General features: G+C 46.2%; 1 protein-coding gene across 1 annotated transcript in view; it reads right to left on the reverse strand.

Annotated features, from left to right (window-relative positions):
* Positions 1-7468: 7468 nt before the first annotated feature.
* The window catches only part of LOC144170557 (sodium-coupled monocarboxylate transporter 1-like), a 91883-nt gene continuing 72786 nt past the window's right edge, over positions 7469-26565 (reverse strand). Inside the window, exons 12-15 of the mRNA XM_077700426.1 lie at positions 20579-20739; positions 16816-16922; positions 15831-15925; positions 7469-7644 (exon numbers count right to left, since the gene is read on the reverse strand). Of these exons, the coding sequence (XP_077556552.1) occupies positions 7564-7644; positions 15831-15925; positions 16816-16922; positions 20579-20739 (444 nt within the window). The 3' untranslated portion in view covers positions 7469-7563. The remainder of the gene's footprint in view (positions 7645-15830; positions 15926-16815; positions 16923-20578; positions 20740-26565) is intronic.

Here is a 26565-nt window from a genome sequence, read left to right on the forward strand (position 1 = left end):
CCTTGTCATTTTTAGTGCGACGACGCCGGACCACCAAGAGTTCTGATTTCTGTGGGGAACACTCGAGTCCACTTTCCTCTGCGTACTGTTGTACAGCATCGGCAGCTTGCTGCAGGCAGTCTTCAAGTCTCCCGAGTGAGTCAGTGCCAGTCCAAATTGTTATATCATCTGCGTAGAGCGCATGGCTTAAATTTGGAATACTGTCTAGCCTTGCCGGTAGGCCCAGGAGCGCGATGTTAAATAGGAGCGGGGAGAGGACCGAGCCTTGGGGTGTACCTCTACTTCCGAGGGTGATGGGATCTGAGGTGATATCGCCGTTTTTGAGTGTGGCTATGCGATCTGAAAGAAAGTCTACAATGTAGTGGTATGTTCTCTCCCCGCATCCTGTGTTGTTAAGGTTTCGTAGAATTGCCTCGTGTGACACGTTATTAAAGGCCCCTTTGAGGTCGAGCGCTAGTATTGCTCGCGGGGAGTGTCGAGTGGCGGGTGCGAGGATTTCTTCTTTTAGCTGAATCAGCACGTCCTGGGTTCCGAGATGCTTTCGAAATCCAAACATGGTGTCTGGCATTTGCTGGGTTTCATCCAGGTATTGCTGCATACGGTTGAGCACAACCCTTTCCATCCCCTTTCCCACGCACGATGTGAGGGATATTGGCCGCAAATTATCAATATGCGGGGATTTGCCTGGCTTGGCAATAACTCTTATCTCTGCTGTTTTCCACTGCTTTGGGATCTTGCCTTTAGTCCAAAAGTCGTTAAAATACTCCAACAAGGTCTCGAGAGCCTCATCGTCAAGGTTGGCTAATAGTTTGTAGGAGATGTGATCGGGTCCTGGAGCGCTGTTACGCTTGTTTTCGGAAATTACAGCCCGGAGTTCGTACAGTTGGAACGGTTTGTCGAGACCTTCATTCGGCTTTCCTGTGTAAGGTAGTGGGTGGTAGCTCTTTTCGGTCTGGAGGTACTTTGTTTCGAGATCCTTGAGGAGCTTGTTCGAGTCTCCTTGATATGAATTGATTGTACGGATCATATGGCGATTGGTTTCCCCCTTGCTGGTTAGAGGGTCGATCAGGTGACGGAGGAGAAACCAAGCCTTTTTGGTGGATAAGGTTCCCTGCAGACCGTCACAAAGTTGAAGCCAGTTTTCCTCGCATAACGACAATGCGTATTCAGCCGCTTGTTTGTTGATTTGACCGATCTTTTTGCGGAGTTTTTTGTTGTGCCTCTGTCTTTTCCATCTCCTTGTAAGGCTTCGCCTGGCTTCCCACAGGTGGAGAAGCCTCGTATTCACGTGGAGTGTTAAATATGTAGTAGCAATCGTTTGGGTGTGGGTTTTGCAATCCATTATTTCAGCGGCCCAATCATCGTAGGACGACCCCGGGTTCTTTTCTCTACTTGCTCGAGTCTTCCGAAACTTGTCCCAATCGGTTATTCGGGCAAAGCCTATATGGGCTTGATAGGTGACGTCTTTGACGGTAAGTTTAATGATTTCGTGATCAGAACCAAGACTGACTTGCGTGCTTGTCCAGGCAATATCGATAGAGCCTGCCAACAGCGACAGGTCAGGGCAAGTATCGCGTGACGTGCTAGTACCAATCCTGGTGGCCACGTGAGGCTCGTTAGGTAAAGTGAGTCGGTTCTGATCAATGATGGTATATATTTCCTTTCCCTTCATGGAGTTGAATCTGTATCCCCACATCTGATGAGGAGCGTTGAATTCTCCCAGGATAAGAGCTGGCTGGTCTTTGGCTACGTTGAGAGTCTCTTGAATGGTGTCCTGTATCCCGGGTTTCTTGTTAGACGGTCGGCAATACGCGTTGAGCACGAACAGGTTTCCTTTCTGTTTGGTGGAGGAAGAGTGAACTTCTATGAGTGTGTGTTCACATCCTTTCTGGCTTGTAAGGTGCTGCGTTGCCGCGACGTTCTTTCTGACAAGTGTTGCTGTTGCCTTGCCTGTTGGATCAGTGAACGTAACATACCCAGGTAAGTGCGTCCTGCTGTTAACCTCTTGGAGTGCTATAATATGTGGTTGGGGATCGAGTGTTGCGATGAATTGCTGTAGTTCTCCTACTTTTTCTTTGATTCCACGGCAGTTCCATTGAATGATTGTCGGGTCTATTGCTTGGACGGCACTTGGTCAATCATACTGTCTCTTCTGTAAATACCGGACTCCCGTGTATCAATATTATCACAGCAGTATAAGATGCATCTGGCTACTTGTATATTTATCGTAATTGAACGGTCCTTTACGCCAGACGTTTGGTGTGTTCAAACTATATCTTGAACGGCTAACGGCAGACGACTTGCTATATTTTCATTAGTATTTTGTAATCCACGTTAGTGAATGCTATGAAGCACTCAGAACGCATGAAAGATAAACTGCGCTGTAGTAGCCATGCATAGCTCATTAAAGTGGCCAAGAAGACAAAATGAAAGTTTGGTTCAATCAAAAGATTGCCTAGTTAGAGTCATGCTGACAACCCTTTTAACCTAAACTTTGCTCAAATAAGCTGTATAATAAGGAAAAAAGGTAATGGCCATGCGACCCACTAGTTAATGTCGACCCACTAGCTAATGCGACGCACTAGCAAACGCCAATTAGGCAGAACTTATAAGCTTACCGAACGAGCTATTTGCGCTTAAATTTAGGGCACATTCTTTTTTATCAGTAAGAATGGTGGAATAAACAGTGGAAGTCCCGAAAGCACACGTAAACATAGAAGTACCGATGCGTACTGCTGTTGGTACTGCGCAGACCATGCTTCGTTTAGATGCACAGCACTGCGTGGCTTTGGGGTTGTCTCAGACGACACTGGCTGACTGAAGCAAGCGACGGTGTCTTACGAGACTATATTTGTCGACCGAGCACTATGTTTCACGAAACGATTATTTTCTCCATGTACAAAAGGAAGCCAGGTGTAAATACGGTCACAAACAAACCAAAAGTAGAGAACGGCTTGCCGAGATGTGGTGGCGCCATCTAGGTTGACTAACAGTAAAGAAGTCCCCGCTACACGCCAAGTTTAGCTAAAAGACCTGTTCTTATGATGTCATTGTAAAGCACACGTTTTACCGCAAGAATCGTAATTTTAGATCAAATTGATTAATTTCGCAGTGAATAACGAATCGTTTGCTTCCGGACAAGCGCTGGGGATACTATAGAACACGAAATCTTTCGAATAAAACAAACTTGTGATTCATCTTCATGGCCCCTTTATCGAAGAATGTCAGGCACCTGGAGTGCACATGACAAAATTGGGAAGCTGAAATCGCAGATCCAAGTAATAGACCAAATAAGTACCATGGCGCCCTAGAAAGGGAGAGAGCGGAAAGACTGCTGAATGGGGAGGCACCTACCAAGAGAGCACTCACAACTGAAAAGAGGTATGTCAGTAGAAAAGAAATATAACTCAAATTGAGAGTGACGGTCTCGAGTTATACGATCGTGCTGAAATTTCACATGTGTTTAAAGAGCATTGTCACACATTGTTTCCTTTTCATCCGTGCGGTATAGAGAATTTTAACGCGAATTCTTGGATTTGTTGCCCACGCTAGATGATTAAATCACGATTAACCTCGAAGCGCCGATTACTGTTGGTGAAGTTGCTCGGGCAATTGAAGAATTAAGCCCTGGAAAGACACCGGTTCCAGACGGCTTGGAAGCAGCCTTTTATAAAGCTTTCAAGTGTGAGCTGAGCCCAGTGTTATGTCACCTTTTCACTGAGGCATACTAGAACGAAGTACGTCCACCGCACTGCACTCTCTCTCACAGTGTACTCTTTCCAAAAACTGATGATAGACTGAAACTCAGGAAGGCTACGGCGTATCGCCCCATTCGCCTGCTTTCTCCATTTCGACACGGTCGAAGAGAACGCCAAGCAGCAGTACCGATTGGCGCCGTACACGCCAAACCCAAACGTTAGGCCGACGGAGTGCACACCGCAGTTGCTGTGGGTATCCCATCAAGCGGTGCGTACCTCCAGAAGTCGAACATACTCGCAGTGTCGGATTGACAAACCGGAGAAAGCTTCACGTTCAACCTTCGTCGTTGTTAGACGGAGGGGCACATGCTTTTATAGAAGATTCTCATTCTCCCTTACTTCAGATATACAGGGTGTTACAACGATAACTGGAACCCTTTAAATTTTTTGCTGAGCTAACCGCTGCTCGGTTTGCACTCAAACGTGACACGTAGGTCGCATTTTGTGGCATATTTTGTTTTAAACCAGGAACGATGACGGTGCTTACCTATTTGTTATAGAAATAAATAAAAACGATTTTCGCCTATGGGAAAATGGCGGCTTATTTGTTCGTGCGAGCCAGCGCAATCTGATCTTGGAACGATGGCGCTACTTGGGTATGCAGAGCGAAACGGACGATGTAAATTCATGCTCCTTCCACAGCAGGAAGAAGCCAAATAAGCTAGCAGACGATCAGAAAATGTCGAAGAGGGTGTTCTGATCGTCTGCTACGTCATTTGGCTCCTTCCACGGTAGAATGGAGACAAATGAGGTAGCAGACGATCAGAAAAAGGGAAAGCAGGTTAGGAAGGAAATCCAACGTTTATTCGCAATGATGAACCGTGGGAATATTTTATTATGATTAGTATCAGCTCTTATGCAACTATTTGTGATCATCGTAAATTAGGGACGAAGGAGATTTTCTCATCGTCTGCTACCTCATTTCGCTCCTTCCTACCGTGAATCCCCATCGTCCGTTTCGCTCTGCATACCCCAGGTAGCGCCGTCGTTCCATGATCAGCTTGCACTGGCTCGCACGCACAAATCGGCCGCCATTTTCCCATTGGCGGAAATCGTTTTTATTTATTTGCAGAATAAACAGGTAAGTACCGTCACTGTTTCCGGTGTCAATCAAAATAGACCACAAAATGCGAGCTTCGTGTGAAGTTTGAGCACGGACAGAGCAGCGGGTCACTCAGGAAAATGTTTTTAAGTGTTCCAATTATCGTCGTAACACCCTGTACAATTCTCCCCCCCCCCCCCCCCCCCCCTCCCGCATTGCATATGATAGTTGCTCCTTCCTTGTATGTACATTTTGTTTTTGTAACCCATGTGCCCGGGCTGTGTGTGGTTGTCCTCCAACTGTTTGTCCCATTGTTCGCGCTGTTTGTATACGTATCGGCGAGGTTATTCTTGATACCGCTTCTGGTACCGTTGGATGAGAATCATACTTCCCTGTCATTTTCTAGGAGGTGGACCGTGGTCACGCTCCCAAGGAGAGAAAACGGCATGCCAATCGGCTCCAACATTCTCGCATCCCTCGCTGTTGTTGACAAACTTTAATGAATCCCCCCAGAGTCCGGGGTTCTTGGAGAGTTCTGTGTATGTCATGAGGAGGGGGTTCTACCCCGTGGCGGCAGTACAAATTAAAGGAACAATACGGACGGATGAAGTGATCTATTTATTTGGCGTCCATGACCGCCTTTGCCAGGCTGCACGCACCAGACTCAGCTCGTCGTATTCGTCGATCGTGGGAACCGATGTTACGTGCCGCTGCCGCTTTCATCGTTTTCCCATTCAGTGACGGGACTGTCACCTTGAAGGTGACAGTCCCGGTGGAGGTCGTGGTAAATGGAAGGGTGCGGTGAAAATGTAAAATGAGCACGATAAGGAGAGGACGAGTCTTTGCCGCCACTGGTGGGGATGATGAGCTCGGTAAGCACTGTCCCCGGAACGATGATGCCAGTCCACGATACGAAGGAACGTCCATAGCCCTTAAATACACGCCGGTGAACTGGGCAGTGAATCGGCATCGTCGTTTGGTCAGGCCGCGGCTGGTCACGTCGGTTGGTCTCGGCTTGTCATAGGCTGAGGACACAGGGACAGGGATTTGACGCGTTTTGGCTCACCGGGGTTGGGCGGGCCGACGTGGTCCAAGAGCCTCGTAGCCGTCATTTCAAGAGCGGAGACGGGGCCGAGCTGAGGGGCCAGGATGTCGAAGTACCACGCACCCTCCACCAACATGTTACGTGGCGGCAGAACAGAGGACAGGAATCATGGTTGATGATGAAGCGAAGTATTTACCATATGAGACGATCTATTTACAAGTGGCCATGACGGAGCCCATGCAGGTGCACGCGCCAGTCACCCCGTCGTCGTCGTCGGTGCCGGGTCGTGTTTCCATGGGGCATTGTCCACGTATGCCTCGTGGCATTATCATCAGGACACTGATCCCGCCCATCGCTCCGTACCCTCCCGCTAATGAATTATCTCCGGCTAAGGAGGGGGAGATCGCAATGGCGGCCATGCCGATGCGGCCACCGCGTACGCATGCAGAGAAAATTTACACGCCATGGTCAAAGATCTGCGCATTGGTGAGCTTTTTTTTAGCGCACTTGCGGTAACGCGAGATCGTCGTGCTAGCGTGATGCGTCACGTCTTTAGTAGTCAGCGTTGCCTGCCAGCAGCCTTGCGTACTGTCCTGTTGGCCTCAAGCGATCCTCCTTCATAAGCATCTTACCACGTATGCACCTCATGAAAAGGCCCCGTGTTCGCTGCTTGGGGGCCCAATCCTTTGCTTGTTTGAAGTTGTACGTAAAGAATAAATACCTTCTCATCAAACATTCGGTTGATGACGCGTATGACAGCAGCTTCCGCCCCCCCCCCCCCCCCTTCTTGTGTATGAGCGCGAAAGTTAAAAACAAAAGGCTACTGGTGGCTGCATGCTGTAACCATTTTCTGTCCGCAGCCGGTTACTTAAATACCGACATGTCTAAATGTTTACCAACTCAGCGAATAATCAATGGTTCGGACCTTACTGACAATATACGAGGTCAATTCGTTCGCTTGTTCCATTGTACGGCCGGTTAAAGAGTGAAAATACATTTCGCAAACGCCGGTCGTTGAGGGTTCTACAAGCCACTTGAAAATAGCTAGCGTGCGACCAGGCGACGTTAGGAATGAGGTGTTGATGCTTTTGAAATTTTCATGAACTGCTCATTGATGCTTCCCGGTCCTTTGTTAGCTACGTGTGAGAGCAGTAAGTTATGACTAATCAACAACCAAGGATATTATTTGCTCAAAGTAACTGCTTGAATGCTCGTTCCACCCATCATAGACTTTGGACACGCACAGGTACAAATTCGGGCCACTTACTTAATGAACCAATTCCACGTGACCAATGCCGTACAACTGAAGCCAAGTACATCCAGCTGAATACCAGAGGTCAGCGTAGAATCCAGGGATTTTTTTACCCCTTATGAGCTCGCGAAAGATTGCTAGTACGCACTGCCGCATGCCGCCATCCCATAGTTGGCTTCGTTAGGCGCAACACTATCCTGGTCGAATCTAAAAGTAAATTGAGCAAAAAAAAAAATACTTCACGTCTTCGCTGTCAAATGCAGCATCAGTGGCCATCGCCCCGTAGAAGCGCCGCTAACACACTGCCATTGGTATGACCTTAACTGAGGGGGAACACGACACACTTTTGCAGGCTATATACTATTCATTCACACGTTGTTGTTTATTTTTTACGTAGACATACCGTTTTTTATTCAAAGCACGCGAGTAACAGTTTGGCGTGCTTTCAATGGCAAGAAACGAGCGCTTAAACCACAGTTGAAGGATTTTCCTCTTGGTCAGCATGGTAGATAGTGTTTCCCAAGAAGGATGATGTTTGCTGACACGCCTGCAAGCACGGAAATAAAAGAATTGTCTGTCATCAAATACCTAGAAATATCCGCGAACGCCGCAGATCAGGAACCTAAGCCTTATTAGGAATTGGTGCTTAGAAACCCCGAAGCAATACCTTTTATAAAAAATGCATCATACTGGAGCACTGAAGATAAATTGAGGCAACACTGAGGAGAGTGGGAGGGTAAACACATGCTGAAATCTCGAAAAGGCATACGGTCACGAATTTTGCGCCCGTCCGACATTCTGCCACACTGGAAGCACATCACACCCGCTACCTCGTACCTAGTTGCTTCTTTTCGCCCAGCCATGTGTCGCCACGCATGGCGGGGCTAAATAACCCCGAATTGTTGCGAACCGATCAAATCGGTTCGGAGATGACCCCTCTAGGGTCTTCGCATGCGAATTCCTGAAATCTCAAAATATCGAGGGGGAACGCTCGCCCGCCCTTGAGTCAGACAGTGGAATGTGCACGTTCCGTGGCCCGTCATGTGCCTGGCTGGTGTCAACTACTCACGGCTTTTGTTCTCTGAGTAGTCTACTTCCAGGGGTGGCGGGCTTCATTCCGAACCTCGAGGTTTGAGAGATTAGCATGCGCGAGAGCTGCTGCATTTTCGTCGGCTCATTTCTCATTGAACATTTTGTCTCTTGTTTTGGAGTCTTAATGGCAGGAATAGTGTATTAGTATCCAATCGCAATGTATCGCGTTATTTATGCGTTATTTATTTATATGCTGAACGACATTTCAGCTCCACACCTCAAGCTATAGCTTCCGAGCGCCAGGTCTCAAACTTGTTTTCGTGCTAGAAGCATTACTAGACTCGTTTTGGAGTATTTTTGGTTAAAGACTCTTCTGTTCTTATGTTCTCGTGCCCTGCATTGGCAAACATTTGATGAAGGTTTTGCAAGTGTAGGAATGCTGAATATTGACGAATATAGCCCCCGCAGCTGTTTATTAATGAGGTACGTGCAGAGAAAACGCTACACCGACTGGTTCGCGGGACTTGGACCAGCGATTAAAACAAGAAATGTTAATTTTTACATCACCGAAATCATTATTAATCACTGAAGGTGACGTGCACCGTGTCACATAATGGAGTTATCTTGGTCAATTACCAATTACTTGAATAAACTACCGTCTAAACATGTAAACGCAGGAAAAACGTGTAAAAAAGTACTAGAGCCCAAAAAGGACAAAGCGTTCAATTCACGAGTCGAGAAATTTTCCGTAAATTTGTCATGTTGACCGCGAGCGCCTTTTTAATTGCCCTCAATATTGTCACGGGCTTCGGCTACTCACCCTGCCACGTTTAACGACCGCGAGATAGTGACAAACGTTTACTTCAGACAGCCAAAAAGAGCTCCCGGTAGAGCTGGTGAATGCACAGGAAATTTCTCTAGTCGAGAATAGCAGCCTACTACCGAAGTTTCTGCTGGAATTACGTAAACGTGGAGAACTTAAGGCGCTACAATGAAATAATAGAAAAAGAAAGCCCCGCGCACAAATTGTGACCGCGCGTGCCCTCAGATAGCAACGGCGGCTTTGCGAGCGTGACGCAGTTGATATGAGATGTCGAAAAACGGTGCAGACGTAGAATCGCAGGTGAAGTTTTAAAACACCGGATTCATATGCTTCCGGGGTGCATGCTCCTTGTGTCGCGCCCAGGCACAGGGCACAGCTGGTTATCAAGCCTCGCCTTCTATAGAAGGGAGGGGGGGGGGGGGGCTTAATGGTTCTACGGCAGCTTTCCAAAGAGGCGCTGGCGCATGGGAGAAGGCGTAGAAAATACATGCCCAGTCGCTAAATGCATTTGCCAGCCGCCTCATTACGAACCCATTGCTCTAATTATCTATAATTTTTCCACCATCTGAGGGAAATATATATATATGTATATATATATATATATATATATATATATATATATATATATATATATATATATATATATATATATATATATATATATATATATATATATAGACTAGTGATAACTAGGTATGGTTGGAGTTCGTGTTCACACGCGTGCAATCTTTCAATCTTTTGACTGAGCTTGTGCACAAGGCGAAACAATTAAACGAAATCGCAACTGAAATAAATCCAACGGCCTAAGCACAAACGTGCTATTAGTCGAAAGCCTAATATTTCTCATTGGCAGGTGACTGAACGAACTTGGCATTGTATGAAAATTATCACATGGCCCAGGAAGGCCGGGAGTTAACAAAAGCATGACATCCGTCTTTAAGAAGTGATTCAGGATTGTTTAATCAAAGTAGATTAGCCCTTTGATGCCCAAAACGTCAGAAGTTATGTATCATCTAAAACGACTTCCGACATCACAAATATGAAGTCAGAACAAAATTTGGTGCATTAGGACCGACACTAGGACACCCTGGGCACTGAGAAACACTGCAAACTGGCTGCCAATATTTCACTTGAACAAGAGAGCTACCTCGATCACCATGATTTATGGTTCAATTGAAGACAATAACGTACAGTTTGTATTGCTATTATTTGTCAAAGCAACGAAATTGCACAATTTCGGTTACCTGTCCCTAGCCCATTGAGCCACCCTGGCTTGATGCGAGTTGACACACGTAAACAATATTTTTTTAGCACACGGAAGTATGTGCTGCCCTTTCTTCTTTAATTTTTGAATGTCCAAGATTCTTTGTCTGTTGATAGATGGTGTTAGCTGTCGAAAAAACCAGAAAGTGCGCGAGAAAAAAAATTGAGTTGTTGCTCCTGAGCAACACTGGGCATCAAAGGGTTAGGATGAATTAAGATGGAATAATTATTGAAAGTAATGATTAGTGAGGTGAGATCAAGATAGATAAAAATCGATTAAGCTGGATTAAGCTTAAATTTGATAGAATATGGTAGATTAAGGGATGAATGTCAATTAAAATGGGATTTAGGCGGGAGTGAGTAGATTTCGATATAGTACTGGGACGGTAAAAGAGTGTCGATGCTGTGTCGACGGGTGGACGTGTGTATAGAAGGGACCCGGATGCAATACAAGCAGAACGGGCGGTTTCGGTTCCGGGGGACGTAAATAAGTATGGCGAATATTTTGCTTCAAACCTCGTAAGAAGCCCGAAGTGCCCTGAAAAATCTTTTGTAAAATTTGTTTGCTGAGGTTTGTGTCTTTTTAAAAGCAGATGACGAGAGAAAGTTCTCACATGCGTTTATTTTACATGGACATGTCCCCGCTGCTTCAGTGTTGCAGAAAAACGCTTAGGAAGCTCCACCAATCCCGCGAATCACTATTCAAGGTTCGTGATGTCACAAAATGTAATGCGGGAATGTGTGTTGTGTGGTGCTACCTGTTTTCATGCTTTCGGATTGTGCTGTGATAGTAAGCAACTACTGCGGCTACGAGTAATATATTTTTATTCACGACACTGTAATCTACCGATATATAGGCCAACTTGCTTTTGCACTTACCGTAATTACGCCGTAAAGGGGGGGGGGGGGTGGAGAGGGGGAGGTGCGCACTTATTACCGTAATAAAGTTGGGTTCGCATTATACTTATGCAGCATTTCACTTTGTACGTTTCCTGCGTCTGAGCATTTGTGTCGGTTGCTCTTCTTGTTTTGCAGGCATTTTTTTATTTATTAACACGAAAGCGTTACTTGGGTCGGTAAGCGAAAGCTCGCACCCGGCTGGCGTGCGCAAACAGCGTCCACAAAACACTTAATCGTCGGCGCGCGCTCAATTTCCGTCGGCTGCAACGCGTTCCAATGGGGCGAAGGGAATAAAAAAGTGATACAGAAAAAAATACTTTTCGTGCGCTCAATTACCATTGGCTTTGACGCGCGTTCACCAGAAAAAAAAAAAAAAGGCACGGATGGTTACCATACTCCCTCATTCGATATTTGTGCGCAGCGCGACGTGCAGTCTTCTCGGTGACGGCGCATATCTGCTGCACTCAGGAGGTGATTGCGTGATTAGCGAACGCGTGGCGGCGCACGCTACTGTGCTGAACCTCCCGGGCAAATGTCAAATGGTTCGGATGAGCCACGCACGAAGTAGTAGCGTCTGCCGAAAGTGTGAGGGGGAGGCAGTGAGAGAAATGGCGCCATAGCAGAGCATGCCGCGCTCACCCTGACAGTTTCGCCAGAAGCTCCGACGAGCGTCTCGTGCGGGATCGGCATACTGCCCTCCCCTGCACTTTTTCGCCACATTTTGCTCCAACGTTTTCTTCGTGTTTTCGCTCGCTCGGTTACGACGAGGTCGTCGTGGCCGTCGCCGTCGTCATCGCCGCCGCCAAACCTCAGTAGCAGCCGCTAAAGTGCTTGCGCACTAAAAAGCGCTGGCATCAAGAATCTCGCCCGCAGTCTCAGTTGCCCTTCAGCTTCTGCGCAGCCAGTGTCGCAGCAGCACAGATACTCATGACTCAAGAAGTAGCTCCAGTGAGTCCTTTGTCGACGTTGTATAAGGTAGAGACAACATCAGTAAAAGGCTTGTTGACGAACCTTGCCAAAAGAAACGCTTTAGAGCTCTTATTTTATTGGAATATGCCTTCGGATCCTCTGCAGCTGTTTCGACTGTCTATTGGGACAAAACGCTTCAAAATATCCCCGTTGTCGAGCAAGCACACATACACATGTATCTCGATCTTTTCTTGTTTCTGTGCTTTTTTTCACCTCAAACAGCTTAATGGGGTACTAAGCAACCTTCCAAAGCGGATATCCTTGTCACGTGGACATAATATCTCACTCTTTTGCTTCCGTTCTTTTTCTTCTGTTTTTTCGTCGTTTCCATGTTGATGTTTCTATTCACGAGGCCCTCCCCCACAGGCGGATATGTATGCGCTGTTCTCGAGCCCATACAGGCACTGCACACGTCCTAGAATGTCGACGTCCACCCTAACGAAGCAATATCTGTCACCTTCACCCGCAACAGTTTGTCGCAATGTTTACGCTCGTTCATCAAAGCAACACGTTCGGATGAAATAGAAAGTGAAGGAAAGCAGTTTCTTATTTGCGTTAAAAACTGCAGTTTGTGCGTACTCAAAAAGACATCTTGAACATAACTTTCCGGATACATTTATTAACCCGTAATATTCTTCCGTAACATCCACAATGGTCCGGGATTGTGCGGGGCTTGGACCAAATTTTCAATCGCGCTGTGTGTGCTATAGTTATTTTTCCTGGGGCGAAAAACGAATAGCGCTTTTATGTGCTTTCCATAATAGCGTGCATGAAGACAAGGTATAAGGAAAAACCTCTGCTAACTACTGTCACTGGTGGCTCGCTTGCTCCATTCAAACATTGCTAGCGAACAATCTGCCTTTAGTAGTTTTAAGGCAAAACATGATTGCATACACGAGAATTACAGCGTTGTTCCAATAAACGTACGTGTCAAACTGTTTTTTTATCAAAATAAATGAAATAAGGCGTTGCGCTGCTGAGCACGAGGACGCAGGTACGATTCTGCGCCACGGCGGCCGCTTTTCTGGTGGAGACGAAAAACAAAAACGCCCGTGTGTACGAGATTTCGGCGCACGTTAAAGATCTCCAGGTGGTCTAAATTAATCCGGAGCCCTCCACTACGGCGCGCCTCATCGCCTGCGTTGCGTCGGCGCGTTAAACCCCACAATCATTTCATCGAAAATGAATAAAAAAGGCAATGTTAAGAACGTAATAAAGACAGGCGATAAAAAAGCAGTACAGAAACACAAGATTAAAAAAAAAGATTCTGCCTCGCGCTGACGCGAGCGCCACAAAACATACAAAAATGAAACAAAGGAAAACTGGCCGGGTATTAGCTTGCTTCGCTACAGCTGTCTTCAAAAGACGATGGTCTTCTGCCGTCCCCCGGTGCGTAACTGCTTATCCTCTCTACCTCTCCCACCCCTTGCGCTCTTCTTTCCCCTCCTCTCTCGGTTCTCTCATGATGCACACAATGAAGGTTTGTTCAATCAATTTAATTTCCCTCCGTTCGGACTGCTCGCGCGCCATGTTTTGGTACGGCGCCCATATTTTTCTTCACCTTGTACTTCTTGTTCGGCTTGAAAGAAATCTTTTTTTCAGGTTTGCTTTTGTCTCGTCTCTCTTCGAAGCCGTCGTCTCAACGCGGAGTTTTTTTTTATTTTTTTTAAAGAATTGGTGGAGCTTGAGTTCAGTTTGCCTTCGGCTTCTGGTCTTCTTCGAGGCAGCAACATTGGCTGGCCGCTCGCTTCACCACGCTACCACACACATGTCGCAGGCGACGGAGCTCGTCTCGGGTACTCTTACCCATATGCAACAACGGGTTGTCAGAGGTGAGATGACAACGTCGCAACACCACTTGGACAAGCGCATTATGAAGGTCTGCAACGTAGCTTAAAGGATGTCTCTTCCACTGCTCTAGTGTGTTGGTATAGACTTGCGATGTTAGTGTGGACGATTTAGGAGAGAACTCCCACATAATGCGAGTAAGAGATGCACGTTCCTGGCAAGATTTACGGTATAGGTGTCATGGTATAAGCGACCCAAGGCTGGCTAAGGGATTGGGAAAAATACCACGTTGCAGTTATCTCCAGGTGGTGGATTGGTGCTTATTGAGGGTGGGATGGGAAGGCGGGAAGCGTAGACGACTTAAGCCCGTACAACATGGTGCGTTTTACGTTTTCGAATTCGGCGCATCCGCACTTGCGAAATGTGCAATGCCTCCTCATTTACTGTGAAGGTTGTAATTTTCAAATTTCGGGAACACGTTGTTTGCTGCCCTACTTACGTCTTTCGCAGGTGAAACTTTTTGCGCTCCTAAAAAATGATAAGCTTACCTATTGGATAGGTCATTTACGCCTGAACGTCAGGGTAAAAAATGTGACGTTCATCTATTTCTGTTTCTGTATGTCCGACCGGTCCTCGCCGCAGCAGCGGCATTTGCACGAGAAGTTTCGCCGTCCCAAACATTTCGCAACTTCCTGCAGGTGAATTCATACCATCTAGAACGGAATTTAGGCGGAAATGATGTGCGATGTCTGAGTACGAGGTAAGGACATCGCGCGTAAAGTTTTGGGTGGGGTGATATTCCGGCAAGTCGGCCATCGGGTGTTCTCGTGCGCTAGCTCATTTGGCGTCAGGGACGAATGCGCTGGTGTCCAGACAAGAGGGATGCTTCTGTGGCGGTGAGGGAGAAGGGTCAGAGGAACGCGGGCAGTGATGGCAGGTGCAAGGCCTCTAGCAAACTTGTGGAGGGCACACTTCAATCACTAATTGCGACTGCTGCAGTCGTGGTAACAACCCCCGTGAGCTGCGTTAGAAAAGGGTTTGGCTGCGGATGTAACTGGACTGCAGCCGCGGACTGTTACAGCTATCAAGGCAGGTTTGTAGGCATGTGACGCAGTGTCGGCGCAAAAGGTGATGAGAGGCTGAGGCTGAGTGTTAGATGTTGTGTGGAGGGTCGGGGCCGGAGTGCGTCGTCTTTCCTATGGGAAGACGGCGTGCATGTTCAGAGGAAAAGCGGGACGAACGTTCGATCAGAAGGCGCTGCTCCCTCTTGTCCTGTTGTGTTGTCAGAACCGGAAAAAATTTCAGATAATCGGTGCGGCCATTTTTTGGTTGGACACCGAGAGACTTGCAGGGCTATTTCAGCAATTTCATGCAAATATAAAGCTGGTTCATAAGTCGTTCATCGGGTGAATGACTCACGGAACCCACTGGAAGTATGATTACACCTGGGAAACGTTCAGTGCTTTAATAGGTCAAATGGTGAAAGTCTGCCTTCCGTCTATTACCGGACTACATCCATTCCGGTTAGTCAGCCTATTGACTAATCATTTTGGTACGTAATCAGACTATTTACGAAAGGTGTAGTTTGACATACGACTTTTTAAAAGCGAACTCCTTTGTATAGAATAAAATTGAACAGATTTATGAACGCCGCAATCATTAAAAAAGTCAGCTTCCAGGGGGTGAAGGAGGGAATTTTTCCAGGGGTAAGACGAATGCATGGAAAGATAACGTACTCATATTTAATTTGGGGTGTGCGTGGTAGCTCCAAACTGAACGCTTTTCGAAGTGTCGTTTCATAAACACTTTCATTTGAATTAATTAATCATTTAATTGGAATGATAGGATGTGCTGGGCAATACCGTTTTTTATACACATAGACTGCTGAAAGGCCACGGAGAATCTAACGTTCTAGAAAGCGAAAATTGTGGGAATCTTGTCTGGTGACTGGAACTTACAGAATCCGTTGTTTTAGCAATACCAAGTTTTTCCCACAGCGTGAGAAATATGCGTGACGTTAAATGCACATTTTGGCTGTACTGCTTCCGACCACCTGAAACAGTTTAGACATACAAACGTAAGGTTGCCCCAACAATAACGTGATAATTCGGCTATAACACTTGGCATAGCGCAGTTGGTGTATCTCCATGCATGCATGCATGCATACATACATACATATATACATACATACATGCATACATACATACATGCATGCATGCATGCATGCATGCATGCATACATACATACATACATACATACATACATACATACATACATACATACATACGTACATACATACATACATACATACATACATACATACATACATACATACATACATACATACATACATACATACATACATACATACATGCATGCATGCATGCATGCACGCATACATACATGCACCCATACATGCATACGCGCATGTATGCATGCATGCGTGTATACATGTATGCATACATAATTAAAATTTACACGTTTAGGTAACCCAAGAAAAACGATTTAATCTGAAAATTCCCAGCAGTTTTCGACGACTCGCTGTGTTGCTCCCAACTGCGTGTCCTCAACTGTCTTCACAATTAAAGTTGCAAACCCAAATACAAACAAGCAAAAACCAAGCACAAAATGAGTTATTTAGGAGCTTGAAGAGCTATTTCGAAAACACTTACTCTCAATAAGTATTCCAATGCATGTGTTTCACTTATCACTTAGCTTCGGACGCTTGTACTGCCCTTTATCTTTCCCAAAAACCTTCTGCATCAGTTGCAACTCAACTTTCGTCAATCTTGGCCAGATTATCTTACAGAAGGACCCAAATGTATGATGACGTAAAGCCCGTCGAAGCTAAGTTCTTCCCTCCGCGCGCACAAGAAATAACGTAATGATGGGAAGAGTGCTTTGCCGTAAAAAACAGCGAATCTACTGCCGGAATGTTCTCACCTGTTAATAAACTCACTATCAAGCCAAGGCATATAGTGAAGACAGCGCTGAGAAAGCCGCTCCAGTAAGATGAGAATTTGTACAAAGGAAAGACATCGTCCATATTCCTGTGAAGCACGCCAGCGAAAAAAATAAAAGACAAGAAAAAGTCAGCGATTGCATTCTACTGAGCAGTACTTCTGAACCATCGATACTGTTTCAAGAAGAATTCATAACTTACCATGTTTTCCCCTTTGCCTCTCATGGCGTTTTCGTCTGCTGGTCCTTTATTTTAGTATTCATCTAACGAGCCTCTGATTCACAGTATATATATATATATATATATATATATATATATATATATATATATATATATATATATATATATATATATATATATATATATATATATATATATATAAATATGATGCGCACATAGATATGTGGACATGTCTAAATCAGAGTGTGTTTGCTACCATTTTACCTCTCTACTTATTAGTATTGGTGTCTACTACAATCCAATCAATCATTATGGAGGTATGACACTATGACTCATCACTTGATATTCTTCAAATATAGCAAAATAATCTTGTTAACCGATTGGTCATAGTTGTCCCTTCGGAGGTGCTCGAATGCTTTGGTTTCTAAAAAGGCGTCGGCCCGTTATGGTCGGCAATACGTGAGCTAAAGGTATTCTGCATGTTGCGATAACCAAAGTCTATCATGCCGTCGCTGCGGTTTCAAATGTGGTTGCTCCAGCGCACTCTGGAACATCAATTGTGGTTTCTCATGGCGAGAAAGCGGCAAATTTCCCATTTCGTACCACGCAGCGCAATTTTGCTGCGAAGCAACCAATGATACTCATCTACGTTTGGGTCAGGTCTTATTGCCTCATCAAGGGTAATTATTTAGGATGTGTATTATAAAATTTTAGTTAATTTTGCTTGTGACTGCGCCAGTGAAGCCTATTTCTATAGGTGTAGTGGCTGTAGCCTTTACACACTGCAAACCAGTCAGTAGTGAAAAGTGCACATCCCGCATCAGTACTGTGCTTTCTCTATCACAGAATGGTATGTATTATTACCGGTTCGTCTGCTACAAATTCCATCAGCCACAATTTCATATGGCTCGGTATACCATCCGGCTGACGCACCCAAGCTAACATCAAGGAGCATTGACGTCTACTGAAGGAATGCACGTACGTACAATCACAAGCAGAAGCCTGGATTGCATGTCCGGAACCATTCGGTCTTTCTGTGGACTCAAAGCGCGTCCGCTTTGCGAAAACAAATAATAATGCAGTTAGCATGTACAGGTAAGCAGGTGCACAGTTAAGGAAGCCCACAATCATATGGCGACAATGCGCTGCCCTTCTAATGCTGCCAGATGTTTGCTCCCGACAGTACACCATGATGCCTCCCTCAACTGCGATTCCAAACTTTTCGGTTTACCCTCCGGGTAAGACGAATCACCCAAGAATGAAAGAGCAGTGAATGCTATTCAAAAATGTCCTGCCGCAAAAGCTCCTTATGAATCTCCATTACGTTGGTGGTGTATGTGTACCTCAGGAAGATGTTTTTGTTTTAGAATATGATGCGCACCCTGTTGCAAAGAAAGATTTCAGACCGGTCGCACCAAAAAACCTCGAAGCCTCAAGACAAAAAATGCGGCTGGGAACGTCCACTGAATCGAACCCGGGAACTTTACGCCTTGCAACCGGCAACCTAACGCCACCCCAAAGGCCCGAGGGGTACGGGGTTAGCAGCGGCGTGGAACAATAACATGAGCAGATTCTGTATTTAATGTCTTGTAATAAATCGTTCTCCATTTGTTCGTCAGCGCTCAAGTTTGTCGATTCTTCCGTCCTCGTCTTTGCGCGGTTTCATAGTGTTAAAGAAAAAAAAAACGCTTCCCGTTGTCGAAACTGAACCTGGGTCCCTCACGTTATCAAACCGGTGTTTATTCGGTTGAGCTGTCGTCGCATTGCGGACGCACAGCATTTCTTTTGGGTTTGTAGCGCGGGCGTTGCCTTTGGACTTGGCCGCGGGTTTTAGCGCGTGCTACCGCCGTCCACTTTGGGTGAGATGTGAAAGCCTTGGGACGAAGCGATCCGGGCCTGCCATACATAGATAACTTTGAGCGGCAAGTTCGGAAATCCATGTGAGGTTCAACAGCCCGGTCTACGACGAAGGGACAGGGGCCGCCAGCTCGGCTGTTTCTGCAGCCTTGCACTACAGTGCAAACTGCGCCATTTTTTGAATTATTTACTGGCCGAATGGATTTACCGGAAGGGCTGCAAAGATGACCACTAATGTAATAGCTGCGCATGACCCGTCCGCACAATGGCTCGATTACCCGCTTTACGCAAAAAAAAAAAAAAAAACAGCTTGGTTGCTGTCATGCATGATTTGACAGCCTTTGTCAATGCCGCGGAGTGATTCCAGAGAGTGTTTGAAAATCGCCAGACGTCGTTCAATGCGTACCCGAAAGGGTGGCTTGTCAGGACGCCGAACCCGTGTCTGCCCCAAATTTTATACTCAGCCGTGCAATTTGCCCAGTCAGTGAAGTAGTTAGCTGTGAATGGCCGTCTGGACATTCTGTAACACACGGAGGTTTCATTTACAAGTAATGCTACCTGATTCGCTCTTCAACGGCTCCACTAACTGGTACCCACCGCAGTGCCACGAATTTATCACGCTTAAAAAATCGGCCTGGTTACGAACACCGACCACCAAAAGCAACTGCCCTCTACTAAACATAGGTTGCGGTTGCCCGCTTTAAAAGCGATAATGGTTGATTTTGACTGGAGTTCCGCGTCTTCATATGCACCCGAGAAACTCCGAAAAAATTGGGCCATCCTCCTTCGGTTTTTGAGTAGACCCCTATTATCCTTCGATTTTCTCATGTATTGTTTTCCAAAGCCTATGATATGGTAGCCTCCGGCGAGGAGCCCAGCTCTCAACCAGCTCAACAAGAAACTGATCTCTAGAAATCAGAAAAAAATTGTTCGCAGCTATGACTGCGACGGTACACACGGAGCATAGTTCGTCTTCCTTTCGGGCCGCACCGTAGAGGGCTCCAATGTTTTTTATTTTCCTTGTCTTAACTAAGTCCACGAAATGGATAGAAGCTCCCACAGCCACGTAATCCCTTCTGGCATTGCAGGAGTGAAATGCCTAATGATAAGCATAACTTGCGATACTACAATTTATAATATTCCATTAATAATTTCTGGAACGTAAAATCGCATAAATAAAGACCGGGGTAATTCCAAATTGCACCAAAACAAAGGCTCAGAAATACTACCTGCCATAGGAAAATTAACTAACTTAACCGTGAAAAACATCCTTCATATTAGGTTTAAACCAAACTTAGGAAAGCTTAACAACATTTACGACGCCGTTTCTCCAAGTTTCATAGCGGGATAATGGGATGACACCGAATTATCATAGTGGACAACTTTACACGCCGAAACCCCGCACTCTCATGAGCTAATTAAGTGACTTCATACTACAGTATGAGTAGTCTAATGCTCAGCTTCAGAGCTTATGTTTTTTGGGTCTATTCCCATCGGCTGCAGTAGCCGAAAATTTATTTTATAAAAATACCTGCCGTAAAAGTAGTCAAGTACGATAACACTCTTCCTGGAAGTTCAAAAGAAGCGCGTAAACTTATGCCCAAAGTTCACAGTTTTATCTGTTTTGTTTATGAACGTTACGCGATGAAAACTACGGTGTCCTGGCAAAGATGGGGTAAAGAAAGCCTTGTTCAGGCGCCAACCTACGTTTCGTCATTGTGGCTGATGAGGCCGCCCATCGCAGTTGTGTTGGAGGGACAGTGATCTGTGGTGACGGGCATCTTGGGAAATTGAATGCCACTGAAGGTCTTTCCTATAGACTGCCACAGCGTAAGGGCGCTGAAAAGAACTGTAGCGACGGACGCTCCCTGCAAATTAAAAAATGTACGTTATAGGCAGCCCTAAATGGACATCATTAAGCCAAGAGATCGATGATAATAATTAAAAAAAAATACCAGCCATTCCACTTCGTAAAGGTGGGTGACCAGCGAAGCTTCAGTCCTGACTACACGTAGCCTCCACATCACGACGACAGAAGAGGAGGGCAATCCAAAGTGGAGAATTGCAACTTGTCTTGACGGTGGTAGCGCCGCCGCGAGTATCTCGAGGAAACTAGACGCGCAAGCGCGTGGAACGCCCGCCAACGAACGGCGGTGCGAGCGCAGACAAGGACGACTTGGCTCACACAGCGAAAACTCCTTGAGAGGCCTTCATTTCTGCCTAAAAGCCGACTGATCTTGAAAACGGTGCCTATTGATAATTAATCTACTGAAACTGCATATCCAACTGAGAGGTACAAGCTTGGGGTCCAAGTCATGTTTTGAATGGCATGCGGTTTCGAAGATGACCTTGTGGTAATAGCAAACACATGGGGCGTTAGCTTTCCCCGCTGATGGAGCTCGCGACTTTTCCTCGAGTGAGGCACGAGACGCTAGTGGACGTCAGTTTTTTGTCTAGGCAGGCGCAAAATCCACGAAACCCCTGCTATGAAGAGCTTCTCTGTAAAAAATGAAGAGAGACATATTTAAGCGGGCATTTGAGTATCCGAAAAGGTCGTGGTTACGGGTCTGTAAAGGCATACGGCTAGCACAACTAATTTAGGCTGGAATATTAAATATATCAGTGTAAACAACCATAATGTGCAAAATCTATTTATTTCTTCATAAAAGGAGCAACCTGCTTTATGCACTTCACACCTCGAGTTATGACATTCTATAATGTAGGTTTGTGCAAACGCTGTTATTATACAACCGTATATGGTGTGCGTTTGCTGTAAGTTTATTTTCATTTAGGTCATGTCTTATCACGAATATTCCAAAACTTGATGTGCGGGAACAAATATTGATTAGTATAATCGCGCATTAGTTTAATACCCCTGACCTTAGTTCCTGGTTAATTCTAGGCAATGACACCGGTTGTTTCAGTTTGCACTTTCAGTTTTCCTTCTTTCCCTCTGCCAAAGCACCTTTCCCCTGCGGTGGCAAAGAGCACTTTCCTCATTATTTTACCTTTTAAAACTTTCCCTTGTTTAAGTGTTCAGACTCGACATAACACTTTTGACACTGATCCTCTTTTTACAGTTACTCTTTAGTCAAAATTCCTGCGTAAGTAAACGTTCACTTTTCACGAAGTGTTGTGGCTGACAAGCCGGCATTGGATACTCTTTGTTATTTTTTGATGACTGCCCAGAATAGCATGTACTACGAAAACCTGCGAGTGAATATAGTGCCTCGTGCCATGCCACAGTCCCTTCCTGAAGTAGTGCAGTATGTGTACGTTAATAAAAGGCAAATTCGAAGGTGTCTGAGCTATAATCCAGAAAGCTTGTTGGGAAGTGTGTTGATTTGTGTTATGTACAATGGATAAAGCGAAGGGTTATGTTTATGTAATAAATGACAATAAACAAGAATAGAATACAGGGAAAATCGATATGCAAACTTTATTTTTGTTCTAAATAATGTATAACATTGAAAAGGTGGCTTTCGTAGTTGCTGTAAGTGAGTGAGGATATGGGACTCCCAATAACTCGTCGGTATCGACACGCTCGAATTACGCCTGTTGAAACTTTCCTAGAAGACGATGATGAAGTTGGCATCGAGCTCGGCAGACGCGTAAACAAGGAAGAAGACGACTAGGAGAGGCGACAAGATGGTTGCATAGATGAACGGTTCCCTGTAAATAGTGTACATATATTTGCATTTTCCTAGACGACGGCCTCCTCCTTTGCCTCCCTGGACGTTTTCCACATGGTGCCGAAACCCGGGACGTCAAGCGACACGGCGAGGTGAGCCATGGAGCGGAAATCTACTCTTCGACCGCATTGCTCACCCCGAAGCGAGGAGGAGGCGTCGAGGCAGATGAACTGGCTGAAACTTGTTCAGAAAAGCCTTGTCGAATTCAATCATTCGCTGATCGCCGAAATAACGCCCACTCTAGGAAAAATCAAAGACGTCGAGGCCGCAGTTTTATTAGCCAGGCTTCAGCATAGCGCCGACCGACTGCATAGAATCAATGAGATGCTGGAAGCTCTGGCTCGCGGAGCCAAACGTGACGGCCAAAACGAAGACGCTCTGGAGTCGTTCAAAAAAGCGCGCAGAATTATTGCATTACTGGAAATAAGACTTTAGGAACGAAAGGAGAACGCACCACCCCAGAATGTTGTGATAGAAGAGCAAGACCAACCCGAAGGAGGATCGATCGGTACCAGCGACAGTAACGAACCTAAGGAAGAGACCGGAACATACCGCGAACAAGCTACTACACCGTCATCGATGGGTACTGCAGTAATAGGCCATCGTCCCCAAGAATTTTCACCCATGGCTATATCTCCGGCTCGAACAACGACATCCACCTCTATGAGCGGCCACTCAAATGAGGAGGCTCTTGGTGAGAACACTGTGCACATCTCGCTTGGATCTGAAGACGCCATGATGCCGGAAGCACCAGAGCAGGAACAGAATGCAGACCATTCTATGTTCCCGAAATCTATGCCAACCACATCAGCACCAGAAGATGACATCTCGGAAGACGCACCGACTTCGCAAAGTGTTACCAGCGAAGCCTCCGCCCTTGAGGTCTTTGAGAGCACCCCTGCGGCCTCAAGGCATCGCACAGATATTATGCGGAAGGACCTTAATGAGGAGATATATGTGGCGCTACATGAAGATGGGCTAAGCGAAATAGTTGAGCTGAGTTCTACGAAGGACAACCGAGATTCGCTACTACGAGCCAAGCCTGATCGTGTGACCGAGATGTGTGGCTGCACCGGAGGTGCGTATGGCACAAGACGTAAACACAGCCTACTTACCAATGCACGCAGCAAATTTTCCGAGATATCAAAGGAAACCACTCTCACGCCCCAAGATGTGCTTTCAGCTACGACAGAGGCGGGAAAAGTGCATCAGCTTCACCTTTATGAAGGACCGGCCTCGAAAAACGGTCTGGTTAATATAGCTGCCCATAAAAGCACGGGTCATTCAATAGGGACCGCAGAACTTCCCATTGGCCGAAAACCTACTGTAAAACACGGCCCATCGCCAGGAAAGGGATCAAAGAAGAATTCTGCACCGATCGTGATGAAATCGGCGATTAACCAGGCCACTGAACTGGTTCAGAGACCAAGAAGAAACGCAAGAGCTGGTTCCCTGGCAGTTTTTGCTGCACACAACGTGAATATAGATGTTTCGAACCTGGGTGTTGCGTGCAAACACCGGACCTCCATGAAACCATCTCTGAAAACTACGCGCACACAGAACTATACAGAAAAATATGCCTGTGGGTCATTGCCTGGCCTCATGATCATGAAGAAACATAGGGCGAAAGTAAGGAGAAAGGCGAAGTCGAGGAGAAAGAGAAGGCCGAAAATAAGAAAAAAATAGAAGATCGGACATGGACTGGACACGAACGGCAAACTGACTATAGGCACTGACCGGTCATATCAATTGTTTGGGGCGGGATGATGTTGAAACTTTCCCAGAAGACGATGATGAAGTTGGCATCGAGCTCAGCAGACGCGTAGACAAGGAAGAAGACGAGTAGGAGAGGCGACAAGATGGTTGCATAGATGAACGGTTCCCTGTACATAATGTAAATACATGTGCTTTTCCTAGACGGCGGCCTCCTCCCTTCCCTCCCGGAATGCCTGTAAATATTGTTACGTGGTGGCAGGACAAAGGACGTGAACCATGAGATGGGCGAACTATGTATTCTCACTATTTACAAGATGTCGGCCATGAAACCGAACCGGCGCTGGCTGCGCGCCTGCCCTACTTCTTCTTCCTTGTTCTCATCCTCGTCGTCGTCTTGTAACAATATTTTTAGTGCGCATTTATTGGATAGCACCTTTTGTTTCATGGATGAATGAAAAATATAATGCTTCTGATATTTAATATATTTTAATGTTAAGATGCTTCACTGCGCGTTATTCGTAGCTCAATATGTACAGTGCTCACGGATTGAAACGCGACACTGCGAGCGCGTGGCCGCCGGTACCTGCAGCGCCGCCCGTGGACGCCCGTGGAAGCTAGGTGTTGCATTGTGGTATACCACGAGGGTGAGAGCGCGTTGACCGTAGGCTTACTGCTTCCGGTTGCCAATGACCGGGACTGTGGTTCCCCGCAGCAACAGCGGGGCGCTGCGAGCCTGGAGCGCTGGAACGTGTTTATGCGCCGACAGTACCTGTTCTGTGACAGTACTTGCCCGGCTGTGCGCGCAGCCGATTTCGCGACATCGTGTCCGCGCGCTCTTGTTACGCGTGCCCTTCCAATGCGGCAGAGTAATGTTCATGTAATGCACAGTCACTTTAATCTGAATAAAATAAACTTCTGTACGAAGGAACAGCAGACTTTATTCCAGGATGTAATCTAAAAAAAAGGAAAGACGCCTTTGCAGGCACGTTCGCGTTTGGTGCGGTGCATTAGTACTTCGTCAGCTCTCCTCTTTTTCTAGTTTATATCATGGGATAAAGTTGGCTGTTGCTTCGTGGAGACGCTCGTTTTATTCAGATAAGCGTGACCGTGCCTTACATCCACATTATCTGTGTCGCATCGGAAGGGCACGCGTAAGAAGAGCGCGCGAGCAGGCGATGTCGCGAAATTGGCTGCGCGGACCGCCGGGCGGCTACCACCGGCGCACAAACGCGCTCCTGCGCTCCAGGGTCGCAGCGCACCGCTGTCGCTGCGGGGAACCACAGTCCCGCTCATTGGCAACCGGAAGCAGTAAGCCTACGGTCAACGCGCTCTCACCCTCGTGGTATACCGCAATGCAACACCTAGCTTCCACGGGCGGCGCTGCATGTACTGCAGGCCACGCGCTCGCAGTGTCGCGTTTCAATCCGTGAGCACTGTACAAATAGCTGTTTAAAGCAACTTACTGTTATAATCAGGACCGCGTCGTCTTCGTACAAAACTGGTTGTGCTGTTGCACACTAGGAAAGACGCTTATCAAAAAAGAAATAAAGATAGACCCGAGAATCAAGCTTTAGTTACTTCTCGATTTAATGTGCCCATCGTGCTGGAGAATTTTCATATACCCTTTATTGTTGCACAGACAGCTCGTGACAATATCAATAGCCAGCGCTAGTAACGGAAATCTTTCTCATTTTAACAAAACAATGACCTGACAAAAACAGTCGAATATTTTTATGTTCAGAAATATGTCAGTGACGACAAGGCTACCTTAGATGTCCGTTAAGAACGAAATTTATTTTGTTTTTAGCTAAATGCTTGGAGCTTATACCATTGCGTTCATTATCATCAGGTTATTTTTCTCCGCACGTCCAACCAGTGTATCATCTCGGTTCTTGAGATTAATTATTCCAATGTTTCATCACTGGTTTTATCCTGGGTCTCTGACTCTCTCGACTCGCAACAGACGATGACGGCAGCCTGCAAATGTGCACCACGGCATACATAGCATAATTCCTGTGAAGGCTTGTAATGCCAGAGCATTATTCAGGCATCCCCGACTGTTTTGGCCTGGCTTTATGGTTGTATTGCCTAGAAATAGTTCTCTCGAATGTCGCTGACTTAGGAGTAAAATATGGAGTTTGTAGAATTCAATGATTGGGGACGTCAGTTTGTCACGCTTCTCGATATCTGAAATGCCACCTAAACTTCATATTTTGACAACTGGCCCCCGAAACGATACCCCCTCCCGCTCATGTGGTCGGTGATGAACGTACGATCGGCGGTGTC

Source organism: Haemaphysalis longicornis, unplaced genomic scaffold (genome assembly GCF_048455015.1).
Source record: "Haemaphysalis longicornis isolate Haplotype H1 unplaced genomic scaffold, Haemaphysalis longicornis Haplotype H1 scaffold_1, whole genome shotgun sequence".
Lineage (NCBI taxonomy): Eukaryota > Metazoa > Arthropoda > Arachnida > Ixodida > Ixodidae > Haemaphysalis > Haemaphysalis longicornis.